Source organism: Cydia amplana, chromosome 21, assembly GCF_948474715.1.
Source record: "Cydia amplana chromosome 21, ilCydAmpl1.1, whole genome shotgun sequence".
In the NCBI taxonomy this organism is placed as follows: Eukaryota; Metazoa; Arthropoda; class Insecta; order Lepidoptera; family Tortricidae; genus Cydia; species Cydia amplana.
This window is the reverse complement of record NC_086089.1, coordinates 4,252,545-4,274,750: the sequence shown is the minus strand read 5'-3', so window position 1 is coordinate 4,274,750 and position 22,206 is coordinate 4,252,545. Positions and strand designations below refer to the sequence as shown.

The 22,206-nt window shown below is 39.2% G+C and overlaps 2 protein-coding genes across 3 annotated transcripts in view; both read right to left on the bottom strand.

Moving 5' to 3' along the window:
• LOC134658185 (disintegrin and metalloproteinase domain-containing protein 10-like) overlaps positions 1-3,590 on the bottom strand; it is a 392,100-nt gene extending 388,510 nt beyond the window's left edge. Inside the window, exons 1-4 of the mRNA XM_063513794.1 lie at positions 3,470-3,590; positions 2,455-2,646; positions 1,963-2,078; positions 930-1,082 (exon numbers count right to left, since the gene is read on the bottom strand). Of these exons, the coding sequence (XP_063369864.1) occupies positions 930-1,082; positions 1,963-2,078; positions 2,455-2,646; positions 3,470-3,590 (582 nt within the window). The remainder of the gene's footprint in view (positions 1-929; positions 1,083-1,962; positions 2,079-2,454; positions 2,647-3,469) is intronic.
• Positions 3,591-5,246: 1,656 nt separating this feature from the next.
• On the bottom strand, positions 5,247-7,653 carry LOC134658009 (uncharacterized). Of its 2 annotated transcripts, none has more exons than XM_063513606.1 (4): positions 6,987-7,653; positions 6,831-6,911; positions 5,817-5,961; positions 5,247-5,413 (listed from the first exon to the last, which is right to left on the bottom strand). In XM_063513606.1, exons 1-4 carry the CDS (start codon positions 7,620-7,622, stop codon positions 5,247-5,249), a joined length of 1,029 nt encoding a protein of 342 aa, XP_063369676.1. In that variant the 5' UTR covers positions 7,623-7,653. The 2 variants fall into 2 exon arrangements, with proteins under 2 accessions (XP_063369676.1, XP_063369677.1); XM_063513607.1 differs by having other exon boundaries at positions 5,247-5,410.
• Between the last annotated feature and the right edge of the window lie 14,553 nt (positions 7,654-22,206).

Here is a 22,206-nt window from a genome sequence, read left to right as displayed (position 1 = left end):
ACCTCAGCAGCTCGAACAAGAGTACTTTGCTACTTAAAAACAGTGAGCAAAATCGCATTTTGCTCACTGAGTGAGACAAAATGAGCAAAATGCGTTTTTGCTCACTGTTTTTAAGTAGGAAAGTACCCTTGTTCGAGCTGCTGAGGTGAAAACTTAATTGTTGGTATATCTTAAGAAAACATGAGTGAATAGAGGTAAGTGATGAAGAAGGAATACATTTTTCGGGTTCTCTAATATGTTCTCACTGCTGAGGTGAAAAGTTTTGTGAACTACACGAGATCAAAGTTATTTACATCTCGTGCGCTTTTGAGTCCCTTACTACGCTCAAGATTCTAAATTAGATTCACTCGCTACGCTCGTGAATCTAGTATAGAATCTTTCGCTTGCACGGGACTCAAAATAAGCACTCGAAGAAATATCAAACTTTGATCACTTGTTGTACAAATAACTATTGTCGGCCAGCGGGCCCAACTTACATACGCTTACCCTGTTACGGATCTGCCAGCTTCTGGCGGCTTACAACATGGCCTACGCGGGCATTTTCAAGGAACTCCTTGTTGGCATAATGCTGAAGAATGTTAGGGATGAATATCAACATTCATCCCTAACATTGTTCAGCATGGACTTCTTCAGGACAGAGAGCGGATGGAAGACCCAAAAAATGATGGATGGATTGTGTGAAAGAGGATATAAGAAAGAAAGGAGTGAGTGCTGAGGTGAAGCAAGATACAGGAGAATGGAAGAGAAAAACATGTTGTGCCGAGCCCACATAACGTGGCATAAGAGCAGGAGGAAGAAGACCCTGTTACGGATCTGCCATCTTATGGCGGCTTACAACATGGCCCACGCAGGCCGCAGGCGTTCTCAAAGAACTCCTTGTTGGCCGGCAGATACTTGCTGTTCCGGGTTTTCCGTCTTCTAGAACGTACCATGCGGCTCACGGCATGGTTCAGGCTGCCGTGTGCGTCCTTGTCGAAGAACTCCTTGTCGGCCAACAACAGCAGGTCGCAGATACGCGCCCGCGCCGTGCCTGGCGGGGGATCCTCTGTCTCTAGCATCGATTTCGCGTCGAAGCGGCCGACCTTCTACAAAATATTAAGTAAGTTAATATTGCTGGCTTCTCTCGGGATATGTAAGTTTCAACCATGAGCGTAGATACAACACCTACCCAACATATACACATATACATAATCGACCAATCACCACGAAACGCTCGATAACTAATTTAAATAGATAAAGATTATCACTTTATCATTTGGCCTCTTGAGAGTCTAGAAAGAGAGCGCATATCTGCGTTAAATATATTTTTTTACATTGTTATTTTACAAGTTAATTTCATCTCAAAAATTTGTCGGGTGACAATGCAATATTATGGTACCATCGAGCTCATCTGATGATTTTTTTTTTTATTTTACTTTATTAGGTACACTAAACAGACATCGTACAATATCATGGGTAATACAATTGTACATTACGGCTTAAATCTAGCACGAGATCCAAAACAAGTGTACACAGCATGTTTTACAATTTAGCGGAAATATTACAAACTAATTAACACCATATTATAGCTACAGTGAAAAATATCAGAGAAAAAAAAACTATCTAAACATTACAATTGATGATAGAGACATGACGTGGCTATAGGAACTCTGTGATAAATAACGCAACCTTGTGTTTGGGGTTTTTAGAGTAGTCTCTATGAGTATTAGTTGCTTGTGGAAAGCAAAGTACAGTCAGCGATAAAAGCTTGTACCAAAAATGATTTTTTTGGCAAAAACTTATATTTTTATTTCTTTCTTTCTGTTCCTTATTTCGTGGGTGACTGTTTCCTAGTACTGTGCGCAAGAGCATTTTACCCGATAAGGCCAGACAGTTAAACAGTGGAATCTACCTACCTACTACCTACTATGGATTACCTACTATTTCTGTGGCCCTAGTACGAAATGTCAGTCACCTGTTCACCTGTACAAATTCGCGGCGTGGGCGTGCCTGGCTGACGAAACTGCCGTCTTCGAACGGCCCGAAAATCTTGTGGGGATCGTCCCGATTGTATGGGTCAGCGTACAGAGTGCGGTTACCTGAAACCTATTATTCCTAAGGCCTTGGTCTCCGGTTGGCGGATAAAATGTGAACCGGAGATCGCTTATGGTGAACCAGTCACAAATAACGTCAAATATTTCGTCTGACTTCGAATTCTGGCCGCGTAGCCAACATGTCAATCGCTTACGCTCCATTAGAGATCGAAACACAACTGTCACTGTCGCACTAAAATGAAGAGTGATAGTGAGACAAAGCGTTTCGTTGTCGAAGCGATAGCGATTGTCACCTTGGATAGGCCGGCTGGTGTTCGGATGGAAGTTCGATCCTATTCGTTTTAACTAATATAATAAGTTAAATTGAGGGACTAGGTCACACTTACACGATTAAGTGCTAAAATGAATAAGCAAAACATACCCAGATGTAAGACCCCGTAAAAATGTCCATCCTGTCCAATGTATCCCTCAGCGGAGCCAGCAGAGGGCGCCACCAATGGGAACCCGGAAGCCAGTGCCACGTCACCAGGTGCGAACGCCTTGATCACTCTTTCGTCTAGGTCTGGGTCTAGGTAGATACGCGACACTTTGGTGAGCTCGGATGACACTGAAAATAGTTTTTATGCAAAGTTTTTTACACGGCGCGAGCGATTACATGCAATATAAACATTGCTAACTAAAGAGAATAATGAATTCAGTCGTTCGACTTTCAAACACCGCAGTCGAAAATCGCAAGTAAGTTCTCGTTCCGTCTAAATGGGATCTTAAGGTAAGAAGTCATGGCAATGGTAATCTAGCTAGCATATAGTTGCAGGCATCAGACTAGTCATTAAGTAGTACGCACGTACGCACGTAGGTTATTTCATGAAGACAGCAAAACTTACCATGCTAATTAATATTGGGCCCCAGAAAATAATTCATGCTAACCAAATTTAGCAGTTCTCGCGACTGTACGTTCTTTTGCAAGATTGCTTGTTAACAACTCACGTGCGTTTTATAGCGAGCTGTGCAGTGCTCGTGCATGCCCGAATATTGAGGTAGCGGCACAGAATAAATAATAGTACTAGGTACAGAAGACTCACTCTCTAACAAAACGCGTCTGTTACGATCAGCACAGATATGGCCGCTAGGTGGCGACAGCGCCACGCGCGGCTTATGGCTTTCCCCAAAATTGAGGCCGAACGGATGTACTTTTAGCTACCTGTAGCAAAGCGACGAAATCGCGGACTGAGACACGCCTGGTAGCGGCACATTCGCATCAGATCAGACGACGCATCATCAGACCTGCGGGCTCAGCACGGTTCCATTTTTATCGACTATCACTATGCCCGTCACTTTCGCACTTACATACTTGTTAGAACGTGACAGCCATGGTGATAAACGATAAAAATGCTACCGTGCTAATAGGGCTGGTCAACTGAAACTTGGAAACATACCTATTGGCACCATTTTCAGACATAGCAAGTGTTGCTCAGCACCAAACTTGGCCACGACCACAGAGTACTCCGGCAAATTGCACCAGTAACTGTAACTACCGAGATCTATTTCCTCTCCCATGACGCTTATGATAACAAGCAACAGCATCCACGATACGCACATGGCGAAATTTTGAATTTTTGGATTGTTTACACTCTCTGAAGCTTCATTGTCAGTTGACAGTTGGTAGGTTGACAGAAGAATTGTCTTATGGTTTGCATTGTTTATGATAAAGTAATGATCTCAGAGGTAGAGTACCTATTTAGTTAAAATAATCGAATCTTGAACGTTGCGAGGGCTTCAAAGCACGAGGGTTAAACAAAATTTGCCCCCAAGTGAAACACAAAAATTTTCACTACACCAACCCGAAAAAAATATGTAGGTATTAATTAACTGTAAGATATCAAACAAAATCAAATCCAAAGGTTATTAAATATTTATCATTCAAAATCATCATTTAAAAGTCAATTCTACGAGAAAACATAAGAAAACAACAAAGTTGCATTTGTTTACTCAGCCTCACATGTGAATAAAATGCCACTTTGCTATCCGTTTTTGAACAATCAAGAGCGTCTTTATCAGTTGGTGTGGTGAAAAGATACGTTACATCCATAGCGCCTCTCTATTTCACATTAGCGTTATCTACTTACCTACTGATTTAGCATTTCGGATCCGGGTGTCATTCTGAATCCCTAACAACGTTTGTCCTAAAGTCACTTGCCCTAACTGGTTTGTCCTAATGGGCACATGCCCTAACGATCAATTGTCATAACGATTATTTTCCATAATGTAAGGTTCTGAAAAATGGTTAGGTTTTAGAACTTGCTGCCACAAAAGTGGGTTAGGTTAGGGTTAGAACTGTGACCCTCGCAAAAAAGAAAATATGCTTAATAACATTAGGATAAGCAATCAATAATTAGGGAAACCAAAATTAGGGTTTTTAGTGTTAGGACAACTGATCATTATGACAAACAATATTAGGGAATGCAAAGATAGGAGAAAAGACTTTAGGGATTCAGATATAGATCCTTCGGATCCAAATCATACGACCAAAGCGCTGGATCCAAATCTGGATACGGATTGTAAGCTCAACACATTAATTGTTAAAATTATAAACATTTAGGCTGATCGATTTATTCAGCTTTCATTATATACATGATATACCTACGTGAATGTAATAATCTAGAGAAAATGTAGAGAAAAAACCGACTTCACAAAACAGTTTGAAATGCGATTTACATTAATTACAACCATAGTGCATCTCATAATTAAAATGAATTAGTCCTTAGACGTATTAGTCGTGCAGGAGTTCCATTAATGGTCTTCATGACAATCAATCAATGTTCAAATGCAAAAGATTGATCTTCAGAGAATAATAAACCGGATAAGTGCGATTCGGACTCGCCCACCGAGGGTTCCGTACTTTTTAGTATTTGTTGTTATATCGGCAACAGAAATACGTCATCTGTGAAAATTTCAACTGTCTAGCTACCAGGCTGTATCTCATGAACCGTGATAGCTAGACAGTTGAAATCTTCACAGATTATGTATTTCTATTGCCGCTATAACAAAAAATACTAAAAACAAAATAAAATAAATATTTGCTGAAGTTAAGGGGCTCCCAATACAAGAAACTTGATCTTTTTTATTGGTACGGAACCCTTCGTGCGCGCGTCCGACTCGCACTTGGCCGCTTTTTTTTAAGGTCGTATCGGTCTGGAAATACCGCAGGCAGCACTAATCATAAAGGTGCGTAAATTGTATGATAACGATGAGGTAGGTAGCACACATGGAGAGCATGGTGGTGGGCAGGCGCAGGTCCAGAGGTAGGAGACGCCATGCTTTGCGCAGGAGTGGCCGAGCTTCGATGTAGCGCAGGGTGCGAGCGGATGATGATGTGTCTTCTGAAAACATCCATAGTTACGGCATAGAGAAATATAAGTAAAGAATGAGTGGTAACCCCATACATCAGCTTTCTTACCATAACGCGAGGTATTTCGTAGTCGACATCTAGCGTCAAGTAGCGGACATTATCACCACTCTTTCTCTATGGTTTGTTAGGACAAACAAGTTAGGACATGTCAAACTAAATTTTAGAAAAGTAACGTACGTAAAACTAGCCAAGTCACTTCCTGAACTTTAATTACAGTCCAAGTGAACTAGAACTTGGCATTCATATAATATAAATATCAATTCTTTTGCTGGCGAAGTCAACAACAACGCATATTCTTAATGTTGAATTTATGCTTTTGATGGGATAAGTATTTTTGTCAGTAGGTATTGTGTAGATTTATCAACTTTACCTACCTTTCTCGGTCACAAGCCACTCATGCAGAATCAATTTAATCTCGTCTGTTTGAGCGATTATCATTTCAGCGAATACCGCCGGAATGCAGATCTGAAGCGTCGCGTGCATCGCGTACACGTATGTTGATGAACTCATCAGCCATGACTGAAACAACATTAATTCATATTAACCTTTTCGACGCCGTGTCAAACACAAAAGCTGTCACTCAGACGCCACGTCACCGAAGTGTCAAAACTGAAATTGAACTTTATGCATATGCACCTAGGTCTATGTTGCTCTGTGGTCTATGCCCGATTAATACGTCTTTGGCGTTGAACCTGCGGTGCGTATATATCGGTCATTGGCGTCCAAAAGGTTAAATCTATTGATGCACACTGTCTGTTCGAGACCCCTCCCAGGTACCGCTGGAGAGACGAATTGCTAAAAGACCTTAGCGAAATCGGCGCCGTCGACTGGACAGAAACGGCTTTGGACAGAGAAGCATGGCGGTCTTTGGTGTCGGAGGCCAAAATCTACTTTGGATCATCACGCCAAAGTAGTAAGTAATTATATAGGACACTGTAATTGAGACACGGACACACCAAAAACTTTAATAAAACGTTTGACGCAATAGAGCGCCTACCTAAAAATGAGGAGCAAAAATGCTTTTCAGCGTTACGACATTTTACTTGGGCACGCGTTTATCAATATTTTAATCGATAATGCACTCAGCACATTTTAATTGATTTTATTTTATTTATTTATATTTATATTTATTTTTCATCATAAGTTAGGTTATTTATAATATGAATATAGAAGTAAAATATAAAAACACTTACAAAACAACAAACAATAATATTTATATTATTATTACCTATGAGCCTAGAGTGTCCCACTGCTGGGCAAAGGCCTCCCTCCTCCCTTTCCACGTATCCCGTTCTTGACCCGTTGATTTTAATATAAGTTATATAGTCAATAACAATATTACCTGGAGTTGAGTCTAAGAACACATTCATAATACAATTAAAACTTACTTTAAATGTCTTCAATGAATGGAGATAGTTCCACATCACAAGCATAAATTTAGGAGAGTCAGTTAAGAACCCCCAAATGAACTGGAAAACAAAACGAAGTTTTTAATTTTAATATTTATGAATTGTTGTCCAATCTCAATACAAATTAACACTTACCATAGCATCGTAACCTCCTCTAAATTTATCAAAACAATCTGCCACAGCTTTATACTCAGTTTCTAATTGCACAAAAGTAATTTCACGCTGCGACAGTTTAATTTTCAAATTTCTCATTCGAGTGTATACGTGGTAGAATATAAGACTGTTAACCACGGGTACAACGTCCAAAGCCAGCATAGGGACGTGAACGAAAAACTGTAGGAACATTTTGCTCCTGTCAGTGCATGTCGTCAACGCACAATACAACATTGCTCCATTTATTTTTAATAAGAACATCAATAATGTGTAAACCCAAGCCACCAACCCTATTCTATTAGAATCTGGTGCCACAATTATTAAGTCTGACAAGAATTCGCAAACAGTGTATTTCATCGAGATCAATATGCAGAAAGTCGGTATGTACTGCACGAATGTTATAAGTCTCCAGTAATGCCCGTTCCCTGCATCAGATGGCACCGCCGTGAATGTCAAAAATAAGGCCGACATCATGAAGCAACCCATGACGATAGAAAACCAATGAGCTGCCATTTTGAATTTTATATTTCTCACTTTTGTACACCCGAACTTGAAACCGAAAACCATTTGGTAAAGCGCCAGAAATGATAACAGCGAATTTGGTATCCGTTGTTTCATTGCTTCTTGCACAAATATTCTTCTTACTCTTGGTTGATACATGTTAACACAATGTGTCGGTGGAATGCAATATTGCAATTCAATAATATTTCCATTATTACTAATGTGATTACAATTTTAAAGCCTAGGTAGTTACCTACTGTTTATTTATATTTCAGGCCATTACTTACAGAAGATTACTTTTCTGCAAATATCCTGTTAACTTAGCACCTGTTTGTGTTTGTCCATAATAAGTACCTACCTATAGTGGATGATATTGAAAATTATGTAGATACGGTTTTTAACAGTTTCAAATCAATTACAAAAATTGGTTCAGAAATATTTATTTATTTATTTAAACTTTATTGCACAATACACAAAAATAATGTACAAATGGCGGACTTAATGCCTAATGGCATTCCCTACCAGTCAACCATCGGGCCAAACAGAGAAATAGGTATGTATATTCTTTGATTTTAGTGCCATCTGTTCTAAATAATATGCACAACCAAAATATAAGTAGCTATTCATGTTCAAGTGGTTTTGCTACTCGCCGTTAGACGGCGCTGTTTTCAGATTCAGCATAATCCAAGCCCCTAAGCCCTGGATGGCCCTGGCACTCCTAAGCCTCTTGGTAAAAAATTATGGCTTGGCCGTTTTCGTTGGAATAAAAATATTATAGGGATCTGCATAAGTGTTTTTGTTCTTGCCAATTGCCAATACTAAACAATAAAGGCTTCGTCACACAGGCGCGTTACCCGGGCGGGGCGTGAGCTTTTATATCATTTATATGTAAAAGCGGCGCGCCCCGCTCACGCCCCGCCCGAGAAACTCGCCTGTGTGCCGAAGCCTTAAGGGTGCTTGATCGTCGAATATGGAAACCTAATATAAACACCCGTAAAAAATACAAGTCAGTTTTTGCAAGGCTGGTGGCAATTCTCCCCTACTTTTTTCGATTAAGGATTTGGAATGAACTGCCGCTGTCGCCAGGCGTGGCTCACTCCGCGATTTCGTCGCGTCGCAACAAGTACCTAATAAAAGTACATCCGTTCCACACCAATTTTGGTGGCTAGCCATAAGCCATGCGTGGCGCTGTCGCCACCTAGCGGCCATATCTGTGCTGATCGTAACAGACGCGTTTTGTTAGAGAGTGAGTCTTCTGTACCTAGTACTATTATTTATTCTGTGCTGTCGCCCGCAGTATTTCCGGACCGATATCGATACGACGTTCAAAAGGAGCGTACTCCTTATCCGTATCTTAAATGCTGGCAACGCACTTGATACCCTTCTGATGTAGGTGTCCGTGATCGACGGTAACTACTTACCATCACGCGATTCTTTTACTCGTTTGCCTCCACCATTCTTAGGGTAACGTAACATTCCATTTCTGACCGCAGCTGTACTACCTGGTATACTGAACGCGTCGCTGTTACTGTCAATTTCTATAGTAAAATGAACAGTAGTGCAGCTGCGGTTGGAAATGGACTGTTACCTTAAGTGCCCGTCTTTAGATATACATACATATGTCAATGAAATTGCGGGTTAAAAGAGTTCGCTACTCGTACTGAATTTTAGTTCCAACATTAGTAGCTAGATGTCTCTGGGTGTGTTTAAGATGGCGTTATCGTTTGTCTTTCTTGATATATTTAATAGCTATGATATAAAACATTAACATTAAACTCCGAAGTATTTCTTCAATTTTTGAATTCGTTCTTGCAAATACCAGCAAGAAGGATACAAGTTAAAAGTATGTCGCTCCGGTAAAAAAAAATTAAGCCCGGTTCCGATAAGACTTGTTACGGTTTTGATCTTATTTTGATACGACCTTGAACAACGCACACGCTGATTGGTGCATGCAAAATGTGAGATGCGCACCATTCACCAAGATGGTCGTATTAAACCATAACAGATTGTTAAATTAGAATCGAACTCATGGTTGATGCGAAATCATGAAACTTTTATTTAACTTGCAATGTTTGTATGTGCGACATAAATTAGTAGAAATTAATTGAAGGGATGTTTACAAAAACAACATAACTGCTTAGAGCGGTTGACACTTTTTTAAGAACATTGTAAATCGTTTCAGGTGTCAACCAGTGTAGTCAGTTATGTTGTTTTTATAAACATCCCTTCAATTAAAATGGAACTACCATTTCCATACTAAATTGTTGCATTTAACGTCAAAAATGTGACAGTTACGTAGGAAGTGGCGCCCTCATTTATTTTATACAATTTCTTGTCAGACCCGTCAGTAGGCTTGTGTCGGTCGCGAACTAAGAACTGTTAGGAATGAAATCCCGTGACGTGAAGGACCGAAATGAACTAAATCTTTTTGCGCGCTCTTAATCGGTCTTTAGGTCCTTTAGTTCAGTGGGATTGGAGAGCGCTTGACTGAGTGAAACGGAAAACGGACAGAACGAAACGTTTCAAAATGTCGCTAGCACAAGTGCGAACGAGACAAAGAACGACGTGACACGCCAAAGTCCGAAAAGTATGATGGAAAATCAAATATTTTTCTATATATTTTAATGTTTTTTATTGTGTTAAGGTGTTTAATATAAACATAATCTTATCATACAATTTGAATTTAGCAAAGATTGGAAAAAACTTGAGTGTAAAACCGATTCCTATTCATTCCCGGCTCCCAACAAGTTCAACGACCGAACTGAACTAAAGGAACTAAAAAAGCGAACTAGTTCGTTTGAGCGATTGACCGAGAGCGGAGCGCTCTCTGTAGTGAACGAGCAGGCACAAGCCTACCCGTCAGACCGTATGTTCGGGTCAAATCTTGCGAACTAAATCAGACCCACTCTCTGTATTTCGTAACTCTCTAAGGCCCACTTGCACCATTCCACTAACCCGGGGTTAACCGGTTAAACCTGAAGTTACCATGGTTACCAGTACAATTTGCCACTGGGTTAACGGTTTAACCGCTTAACCCCGGGTTAGTGGGATGGTGCAAGTGGTCCTAAGTTGAATATGAAAGTAAGCATATGTAAGTCGGGTGATAATGTAATATCATGGTACCATCGAGCTGATCTGATGATGGAGACAGGAGGTGGCCATAGGAACTCTGTGATGAAACAACGCAACCTGATCGTGTTTGGGGTTTTTAGAATTGTCTTGATGAGTACTAGGCCTATGTAAAGAAAAGTACAGTCAGCGATAAAAGTGTTCGAGCCGATAGATTTAGATTTATTTATTTCATAATATGAAATAACATTATAAATTATTCTAAGCCAGCGGTTCTCAATATTTTTTTTGACGGAACCCTTTTGGAAAGCGAAATCTTGATGGAACCCTACAATAAAACAATAGTTTTTAGAAGTGTATTTTTTTATTAATAAGCATAATAATTTTGCTTATTTTATTATTCTAAATTATTCTAAATTCTTGCGGAACCCCTGCAGGGGTGTCGCGGAACACACTTTGAGAATCTGTTCTAAGCTAATCTATACGAATTTATATTATGATCGTCAACTATTTATTATATACAAATGTCAATACAGATAAAAATCATCATCAAATATCAATAGCAAAATAAATTCATCACAAAGTCAAATAAATATTGCGGGATGTTTTTAGTTTGTTGCTAAAATTTCTTCAAAGATGTCGCTGTTCCCGACGCAAACTAGATAACGGTAGTATTACTTGGAGCCTATTAATACGATGTCATATAACATCTTTTCTCTGCCAAAAACTTATTGTTACTTATATGTAAATTGTTTCGCTTATGTTTTCGAATAAAAAAAAACACTAATCTAAACAAATCGCAGGAACTGCATAACCAAAACCCATCACGATTCCCATAATTAATTATGGAAATACTCGGCGCTGCTGACGAAATATATTTTTGTCCCGTTGGCAGTGGAGACTGGAGACGTCCGGGTATTGCTGCGGCGAGCGTGATGGGCACCTTTGCGTCTGGAAGGGCGCGGGACGAGTTGTTTGACTAAGTTGTGGCCTTGATAAGTTTAAATTTAGTTTATAGTTAATGTAATGTTAGGGAAAGATATATGTAGTTATTCAGATTAAAATAAATGTGTTTATTTGTTAAATTATTGACCGACAAAGAAGATTTTTTATTCTATTCTATATTATTTATATTAGCAGCTGTAGGCACATAATATAACTTACATAATTATTATCACGCATGACGTGCGGATATCCTTTTGTGGGCATAGTAACTACACTACATTCTTCATAATTATGATGCCTACGCATTGCTGACATAGAGATGTCTCTAGACTAGGGTTGCCATACGTCAGGATTTACCCTGACCACAGAATAAATAATAGTCCTATGTACAGAAGACTCACTCTCTAACAAAACGCGTCTGTTACGATCAGCACAGATATGGCCGCTAGGTGGCGACAGCGCCACGCACGGCTTATGGCTTTCCCCAAAATTGGGGCGGAACGGATGTACTTTTAGCTACCTGTAGCAAAGCGACGAAATCGCGGAGTGAGCCACGCCTGCCCTGACATAAACCGAAAATATCTGGGAGACCGCGAGAAACATATACAGTGGAGTCCAGACGAGACAATTTTTCGCCAATCTGATGAAATTGTCCGATCGAATCAGGCCGTGCGGACGCAAACGCCAATTTGATTCCCCGATCAAATCAGCAGGTGCTGACACAAAAATGCCAATTTTTGAAGTTAGCTATGGAATGCAAATTGGTGATTAAATTGTGTACGTGTGGACGCTAGATGAGGGCGCCAATTATTTTCCTGATGAAATCGGTCGATTTGCCCAGCTCGTCTGGATACGGCTTAAATCTCAAAAATCCGCGTTTTCCCAGAGATAAGACCTAGCTAGATTGATTTTTCGCCCCCGAAAGGGTGTGGAACTCGCATGAGAATTTTCACACGGAAGTGCCAAGAATTTTTTGGAAATTTTGAGAATGCTCAGCAACATGCACATTACTATTCTCAATTCAGCGTCTAAAATAAAGAGATATTTAAGCAAATTAAGTGTGAGAAAACTTGAATTTAAACACCCGGAGGCAATGCTATGTTTGTTGTCAATACAAGCACGTTCGTCAAACAAGCACTGTCTACTGACAATAATATATGATATAACGTTCGCTAACTTATTGATTTAACATTGATATATATTATATATGTCGCAGCCAACTGGTTAAATTAGCCAGCTAATTAGTCGCCTAGCCCGTTCATTAAACCTAGCCAGTTATAAAAACTTAAGTAAACTATACTCGTAACTCTCGCGGTCCTGGGTTCGAATCCCGGTAAGGGTATTTATTTGTGTGATGAGCACAGATAATACCTATTTGTTCCTGAGTCTTGGTTGTTTTCTATGTACTTATTTATATATTTGTATATTATATATCGTTGTCTGAGTATACCCACAACGCAAGCCTTCTTGAGCTTACTGTGGGACTTAGTCAATCTGTGTAAGAATGTCCTATATAATACAAACTCTGCCCAAATGGCATTTTCCGACGCACCTCAAAAGTACGTCCCAAGGTCTGGCACAATAGGGGCCGGGGGTCACTATGCTACATGATTGACCAACTAATTTCTATTTACAATATAATCGTATGCTAATCGCATGCAGTCTGCTGCCTGTATGTCGTCGAATAATTTACAATTAGGTGTTGCGACGTAGAGATGGTTTGGTTACCTTCCGAGTTAAATCTTCTTTTATCTTAGCTTTTATGAGAAATGCATAATGTCTGTGCGTTGTTCATATACAATAAAAGGAGTTCGCCGACGTAGGTACATAATGAACCCTTAGGGCCACCCCACATTTGGGGTCTTTCGGGCGTCGGTCGGCGTCTGGTCAGCGCTATGGGGCGTTTTTTTTGTTGTCCCCTACACTTATTTTCAAATTTGGTATTTTTTATGTTATTTCTACTCAGAATCACGAGCTCTTTCTATCCTAATAGGAGAAAAAAAGTGTACCAAAATTTCCATACATTTTTCGATCTTTCCATTCCGCGACCGCCATACAAAGTCTATGAAAATTAGTGACGTAATGGAAATAAAAACCTTAGGACACTTTTTTCCTCCTATTAGGATAGAAAGAGCTCGTGATTCTGAGTAGAAATAACATTTTTTTTTTATTTATAGCCTTATTTCAGAATACATTTTTTTTTATTATATCTACAGTTTTCCTTAATTTACTATGGTAACTGATTCTGTGTGCCTTCGGGCAAAGGCCTCCCCCAATCTTCTCCACTCTTCCTTATTATGAACTAATCTGGTCCATGTTTTTGTTTGATCTAGCACGGTTAGTGAGTATATAGTCAATTTCATTCTTATAACGTCCGTCAGGCGAGGACCATGTCCATCTTCTGTTTTGTTTTTTCTTGTAAAATGAATTCAAAATTACTAAGTGTTGTTCAAAGGCTAAATCTATTAATTTCTGTCCATTTCTTGTTCTTTTGCCTTGGTAGTGGGGTCCCATTATGATTTCCTCTCCGTCTCTCCTGTTCCCTATTTGGGCATTGAAGTCTCCCATCAGGATTAAATTTATACTTAAAACAAAAACGCATCTTAATATCTCTACAATAAGAATTACAGTTCGAAATGGAATGACTAGAAAGGAATATCAAATTAAATCTCTTCTTCATCTTCTTTTAATGTGATAAAGAGCGTTTTGCGTTGCCTGAATGGCTATACACATTTTCAGTTTGAATTGAATGCAGTTCACCTATTGTCATAGTCGCGTTATAATAGGACAAGATACTAGGAAAATCCCGGGATATTGTTAAAAAACTAGTACTGGTGGTGCAACTCAGCTGAAACGTCGGAATTTAAGGTAAAAAAAGCGGCCAAGTACGAGTCGGACTCGCTCATGAAGGGTTCCGTATTTCGGGGATTTATGACGTATTAAAAAAAAAACTACTTACTAGATCTCGTTCAAACCAATTTTCGGTGGAAGTTTGCATGGTAATGTACATCATATATTTTTTTTTAGTTTTATCATTCTCTTATTTTAGAAGTTACAGGGGGGGGGGACACATTTTACCACTTTGGAAGTGTCTCTCGCGCAAACTATTCAGTTTAGAAAAAATGATATTAGAAACCTCAGTATAATTTTTGAAGACCTACCCCACACGTATGGGTTTGATGAAAAAAATTTTTTTGAGTTTCAGTTCTAAGCATGGGGAGCCCCCAAAATTTATTGTTTTTTTTTCTATTTTTCCGTAAAAATCTTAATGCGGTTCACAGAATACATCTACTTACCAAGTTTCAACAGTATAGTTCTTATAGTTTCGGAAAAAAGTGGCTGTGACATACGGATGGACAGACAGACGGACAGACGGACAGACAGACAGACAGACAGACAGACATGACGAATCCATAAGGGTTCCGTTTTTTTGCCATTTGGCTACGGAACCCTAACAATGAAACTATATCGCGGTAGACCCGTTCGTGTAATTAAATACGAGTATGTGTACAAAACGCGAGAGTTTAAAGTGTTATAATATAATACAATACAAATACTCTTTATTGCACACCTCAATAAAAACAAATAAGGTATTTAATCTTTTCTCTTCATCAGATAAATCTTAGAATAATTAATATATTCATTAAACTTCCTTAGTAAAATTCCCTACCTCAACCAAGTGCGATCTCAATATAAGATGCCCTACAAACGAAATAGAATTTGAATGCAGCGACACTGGATGATCCACAGACACACGCACACACACACACACGTACGCACACACAGAGCGTGTGACCTAAAAATTGTAACTAAAAGATGCAAACAATCTTTTTAAGTTTTTATACCAGGTCCGGATTGGGTGGACGAGTCGCTAGCCCTTTGTGAACCGCCGTAGCAAAATTTTGGTCTGACTCTATCAAGATGATTGAATAATCTGCTCCAGTAAAAATCGTGTGGGCAGAGTAGGTGTAGGAACAGGAGTCAGGCGGCCTAGCCAAGGTGACAATCGCTATAGCTTCGCCATCGAATCGCTTTGTGTCTCTCTATCACTCTTCCATATTAGTGTGACAGCAGTGACAGTTGCGTATCGTTCGCTACGGATCGTTAGCGATTGGCATGTTGTCTACGGGGCCTCGTATTTTCTGATTATTCTGTAGTTTCAGGAATGAGGGTCTACTGCGAAAATCGGAAATCGTTATGTCTCTCTTGTATTCGAGAGATAGTAAAATATCGATATTCTATGAACGCGGACAACGCGGTAGGCCCTTCGAACGCGTAGCGTTTACACGCGCCCTAATCCGGCCCTGCATCTTTCTATTAGAGTCTCGCTCGACCTATTTAAGGGATTGCAACACACGCAGGGCCACTCGCCTTCCGCGTGCGCCCGCGCAGTTATATAATTTAATTACTGCGAGGTCGAGGTTTGGACCCTTTTTTAACCTTTCTGCTAATGGGTTATGGCTTGACAGGAAGAACAAGGCAGGAGCTTAACGACTGCTCCGAGCAACATTATAATACGTCAACGTCACTTTTGTGTAATGTCACAAAAGTGACGTTTTTGTTTGAAGAAATGTCACTTTTGACTGTCACTGAAATATATTATCCAATCCATATCGCACCCAAAAGAAAAGATGTGTAGAGATAGAGCTAATTTTTAGTATATTAAAGTTAGAATGAGGCCGTAAGTCTAGTGAGAGAAAGAAAATGCATGAGTCATAACACGGTAGGAAGGGACAGCAGTTCATTGACCGAGCGTTAGCGAAGGTCTCAGCTTCAATTTAAACAAAAATGCTTTCATATGTCCGGATGTTCTCCCCTGAAGGTCGCATTTCTCAATCGATTCTCGTGAAATATTATTCATAGATTTTTTTTGTAGTTTCGTTTTACCCTTGGATAAAATTCAAACGCTCTTCTTAAATTTATAATATCAAAGTTATAGGTGAGGTTATATTATAAAGTTTAAGCTTGCTTCGACTCTCGCGCAGGCATGAGCGGCGTGGGCGCTGACACACTTTCGCAGCGACTACTCTTTATTTTCCATTTAGCTGAGGTTTTGTTGGTTTCATTTTTAGCAGTTTTGCGAGCCTTAGACAGAGAAAAATGTCCAATTAAGAGACGAAGTGTTTCTTTCATCAGCATCACCTATGTTTAGGGTCACTTCTGGTGAGAGGAGCAAGGAATGCAATGGCGGAAAGTTATAAAGGTATAATCGGCAAATAAACCGAAACATGACGTTCTCATATTATAACTTATGTTGACAAGCCGGTAGGAATCGAGTTCTATGGACTTTCGTCTTTGTCCAGAAATGATTACCAACCAAAACACTGAATTTATTAATAACAGAGATTAAATAACAAAATAAAACAAAAATCTAACCCTAAATTAGCCAGAGGCATTGTTCCCAGGACACTGGCTGCGTTCCTCCTCTGCACAGTGAGGCTGAGTTTTTGGGCAAAAAAAGCTCTAGCTCGTAGGTCAAAAGGATAATTATCATTATCAAGTTCTTATAATAATTATTTATTCCTAAGGAACCCAACGTTTATGTAGGTAATTCTGAAATTTAATGCAACTTGAACGTTCTAGATTCCGACCGATTCAGTTCAGTCGGTGCACAAATGCATTCAACTCGCACTTGACCGTACGATTACAAAACGAAGTTATGCACTATCTAGCACCTAAAGGTACCAGGCTCGCATAAACGCAAGATAGAGCGCACGTCGCCCTGCGAAAGTGAGAGTGGCGGTGAGTGTTGCGTAACCACGACGGCTTCGTGAGGCCCTGGTACTCGGCGGTGCCGAGATTCGTTGTTTTCGATTTCCACAACGTTTGAATCGATTTTAATAATGCGGCGGTATTATGAAATGGTGACAATAAAGCTAGATCTAGGAAGTTAAGAGCCAACAGGAGCTAAGATTAAAATATTTTAGGTAAATATACCCGTCTCGCTAACGGAAGCGGCTCCTAAAACTAGTGCGATAAGGACAAGGCGAAAAATCCTGCGTAAAAATATCAAAAATCGAGGTTTCGTACTCGACTGTTTCCTCCTCCAAAACTTAACCAATCGTAACCAAATTTGGAAATCTAAATGATTATGACATTATCTGTATCGGACCGTTTTGCTTTTTTGACTAATTGATGTCAGTTTTGAATAGCACGCCTCTCATTGCGGACATTGCGGCATAGTCAATTAGGCCATTTTGGCCATTTTTGAAGGGCTCTAGCGCCTTAAAGAACAAAAATATCAAAAAAAGCAAAACGGTCCGACACAGATATTGACAATATTAATCTGTGTTGAAAAAATCATTGCTCTAGCTTCAAAACCCACGGAGGAAACAGTCGAGTACGTTTGTATGGAGAAATGACCACTCCTGTTGGCTCTTAAGTCTTGTTATACAATTTATCAAAACATCCGCGAAATTTGGACAAGCTTCTCGAGTGATAAACAGTGATCATTAATTTTCCAGCAATTTTGGTGCAGCATAGTAAAAATAAAGGATTTTCTTCAATTTTTTTCTAGGGAGAGGATTGGTTAAGGTTAATAGGTCTGTTATTAACCCTAATTATCTATTCCACCTAGAGTAGGGCATACAGATGATTATAACCAACAATGCTGCACCAAAATTGCTTGACAATTAACGATCACTGGTGATAAATTCGGCTGGGAGATAAACCTACCTACTTTAAATATGTACCTACAGTAAGAATCAAATACATAGTGGCGGCAAAAGTGGCCAAATAAATCGAGCACATTCTTATATTTTATAGGGTAACAAAGGTGTGTAACGATTACGACCGTTTGTGTATAACCCATATTAACGATTTCAGTTTGATACTGTCGTATAATGGTTACTATCGCCGTATATTTTCGATGCAATTTCTATTTTCTAATGCTTCTGACAAGGAAAATCACGAATCAAATGGAATATTTCACGTACAACAGGGAAAAGAGCACAAAAACTCACATCTTACGCAACTCAATGCCAGTCGGTCAGCTTACTACTTACTTGGAACTTGACTCATGATCGTCATGATTTGAATCGATAGGACGTAAAGAAAGTAGCACATCCTTGGTTTGACGTGATGACCCTCGCGGATATAGACCGGTCTAATTGTGTGGGTTTTTTATGCAGTGAGATAACCGGATGCAAGATCGTGAAGACCGCCATGCAGTGTTTACAGGTTTATGAGTTTTTACTTTGCAGACCGGAATGGCGACTTGACTTGATGTATTAGGTAAGTACACGATTGATAAGGTTCAAAGGCGCGACACTTTTTACTGAATATTTTTAAGACGGCTACGTACTTTTTGCTTAGGTCGAGCAATCATTACCGTTAGGTTCCTATTTTAAGTAAGGCTTTTGTTTGTGTGTACGTTTTAAATTTAAATGAAGATTCTATACTGACTATGTTGTACCAATGATGTTGGCGTGTGCGTTGCTTTTTACAAAACTTTTTTTACTACTAGTGGCTCTCGCGAATGTCGCTGTAGAATGTATGGCTTCGCCATTTTATAAATATAAAATAAAATTTCAACTGAATCGAAAAAAAAACTACCTAAATCATCGAACCTGCTCTCAAAATTCCACGAGAATTGTTTGCGAATTGCCTGTAGAGAAGAAGCGAAAGCATTTTTGCCCAAGCTGAACCGGAGACCTTCGCTAGTGCTCGATCAATCAGGGCCTTTTCTTTCCTCAAGTTCCTGGCTGTGTACATTCGATCGATCGGTAGAACTGTCAGTTTCATGCCAGTATAATAACCAGCTAGAAGAATTTTACGTCTAGAGTCTGTTCGGATAGATAAGAGTTGTAGAATGTATGGGCTCCCTTACATTCCACGACTCTTCTATTTCCGCACAGACTCTATCATAAGTGTGTCATCTGTCTTACAATCCCAGCGGTGGGACTAGTGGGTAAGGGTGGGCAGGTCAGCTAGCGCAGTGGGTTAGCGGCGCGGTTGCGTCACTGAGACTTTCTGCTGTCGCTAGCCCATTTACCCACTCACTGAGACGACGGGCCGCACTGGATTGGCTCCTTCGCAGAAAGTTTGCGAAATCTGTGAGCTATAGCAGGGATCGGATACCGGTATTTTTTTGTATGGGAACGAAAATAGTATTTTTTCGTTCTTTGCTAATTATTTCATTTCTAATTGGGCAATCTAATAATACGAAGTCGTTACCTAAACACACAACTTAGTCCTACATATCGAGTATAAAATAATTCGAAAAATTTGTTTATTTCCAAGTTTTTGCAAAAAACCGGTTCCGATCCCTGAGCTGTAGACCCCGGGAATCACCATAGCTCCGCGATTTTTAAATATTTCAAATGCCTGCAATCTAACAGTCTACTTTAGGCGGAAATCTTTTGACGTGATAACGTCTTATAAATCGATGAACACCGGTAGCATCACGAAAAAGTGTCACGCTGTGGACAGATCTCCATGGTAACGTTGTGGACATATCTCCATAGTAACGTATAAAAGTACCTATGCAATTTTTTATCAATGTTTTGACGTTATGACGTTATCAAGCAAAATTATCGTTCGTACACTGACTTTACAGACAACCATTTTTTTTTTTATATTCCTAATGCCTGTAAACGTGTGCAAACTAGCAGTCTACTTTAGGCTAAAATCTTTTTAATTTTCTATTTTATTTGTACACTAAAGGGGCCCACAGATTACCAGTTCGCCGGACGATATCAGCCTGTCAGTTAAACGCAAAAAGTGACAGTTCCGAACAACTGACAGGATGATATCGTCCGGCGAACTGGTAATCTGTGGGCCCCTTAAGAAGCTCTACTATGCCTTACGAGTATTTTCACATGTGGAATATTTTTAGTTGTGTGTATCATATTATTTGTGAATATTTAGTAGCTTAAGTAACAGGTGTTGTTTAAACTTGTCTTAATTATCCTTTCTTCATAGACTCGGCCCAAGTTAATTTTGAAATATTCCTCACTTTGTTATAGGTATTCAAGTTGTTGCAAAGTTATACGGGCACTATTCGATTTCTTGAAACGCGCATCAACCAATCCTCAATACTCGCACTATGCGCCTGTGCCGATTGCGTCAATCGCCGCTCACTACCCCCCACTCGAGTAGGGGGGGCTACCAGGGCGGCAGTACTGGCTCCTAGTAACTTGAATGCAAGTTGCTCGGCACTGGCTCGCACACGACGGAGGAACAAAGTTACAAATATAATATGTAGTCAAAAAATCAACCCCCCCATTATTCAAAAAATAATTGTCTGTTACATTTTGTCCCTTAATTATTAATACTAAGAAATTTAAATTAAGAATACCTACAATTCTCAAGCATACATTTCTTAAGCGATTCTCGTGAATTTTGTGAACAGTGGGCGCAGCATGGTTAGGTACATTTTTATCGCCTGCCACTATGCCCGTCACTTTCGCACTTACGTACTTGTTAGAACGTGACAGGCATGGTGACAAGCGATAAAAATGCCATCGTGCTACAGCCACAGGTTCGGTAGTTAAATACTTATTTTTTTTTGTCATTGTCTAATTTGCTTTTATAAAAATAATCGAAATGGCGGAAATTGACCTAAAGGAACTTATTCAGGGCAATAACACCTGCAATTAAGAATCATTGTTTAAAATAAATTGAGCATTAAAATGGTTATATCCTATTTTTTTATGAATAAAATATACGAACACGTGTTAACCCAATATCGTTCGGAACGTTCGACCGAATGATGACTCGCATAATTTGACACCGCCCTGCTTACATACAGGTCAATTCGAACGTACAGTGATCAGAATGATATTTGAATCATGTTATATATTTTTTCTACTCCCGTACTTTTATTTGCCATTTAAAGGGTCGTGCACACACCTTTAAACCCCTCTCTTATAGTTGTCAAGACAAGTCTTTAGTCTATTCCCCAAAAAAGTATTTGTGCATACACGCAGTATCTTTTTGGCACTTTTACGATACTTCGTGTAATCACCACTTAAAAAATATTGTATGGAATACATTGTTGCCAACCTAATTTTAATTGTCATTTCTGACAGATGAGTGAACCATAGACATGTTTTGGTTAATCATCATCATCAGTTTTCATCTTTACAGGGCTGTATCTCCTAAACCGTGCGTCGTAGCGCAAAAATAATCAAATTTTCGTTCCCCTTTGAATCCCGTAAGTAATATTTTAAAAACACAAAAAACTAAAAAAAAATTAAAAAAAAAAAGAAAAATGTTTATGGGTTGTATCTCCTAAACCGTGCGTCGTAGCGCAAAAATATTAAAATGTTCATTCCTCTGTAAGAAGCCCCTAATTAATATAAAAAAAAAAAAACAAAAGAAAAAAAAAGAGAAATAAAAAAAACTTTATAATGCTGTATCTCCTAAACCGTGCGTCGTAGCGCTAAAATAATCAAATTTTCGTTCCCCTTTGGAACCCATAAGTAATATTTAAAAAACACGAAAAACAAAAAAAAAAAATAAAAAAAAGAAAGAAAAATGTTTATGGGTTGTATCTCCTAAACTGTGCGTCGTAGCGCAAAAATATTAAAATGTTCATTCCTCTGTAAGAAGCCCCTAATTAATATAAAAAAAAACAAAAGATAAATAAAAAAAAAACAAAAAAAAACTTTATAATGCTGTATCTCCTAAACCGTGCGTCGTAGCGCAAAAATAATCAAATTTTCGTTCCCCTTTGAAACCCGTA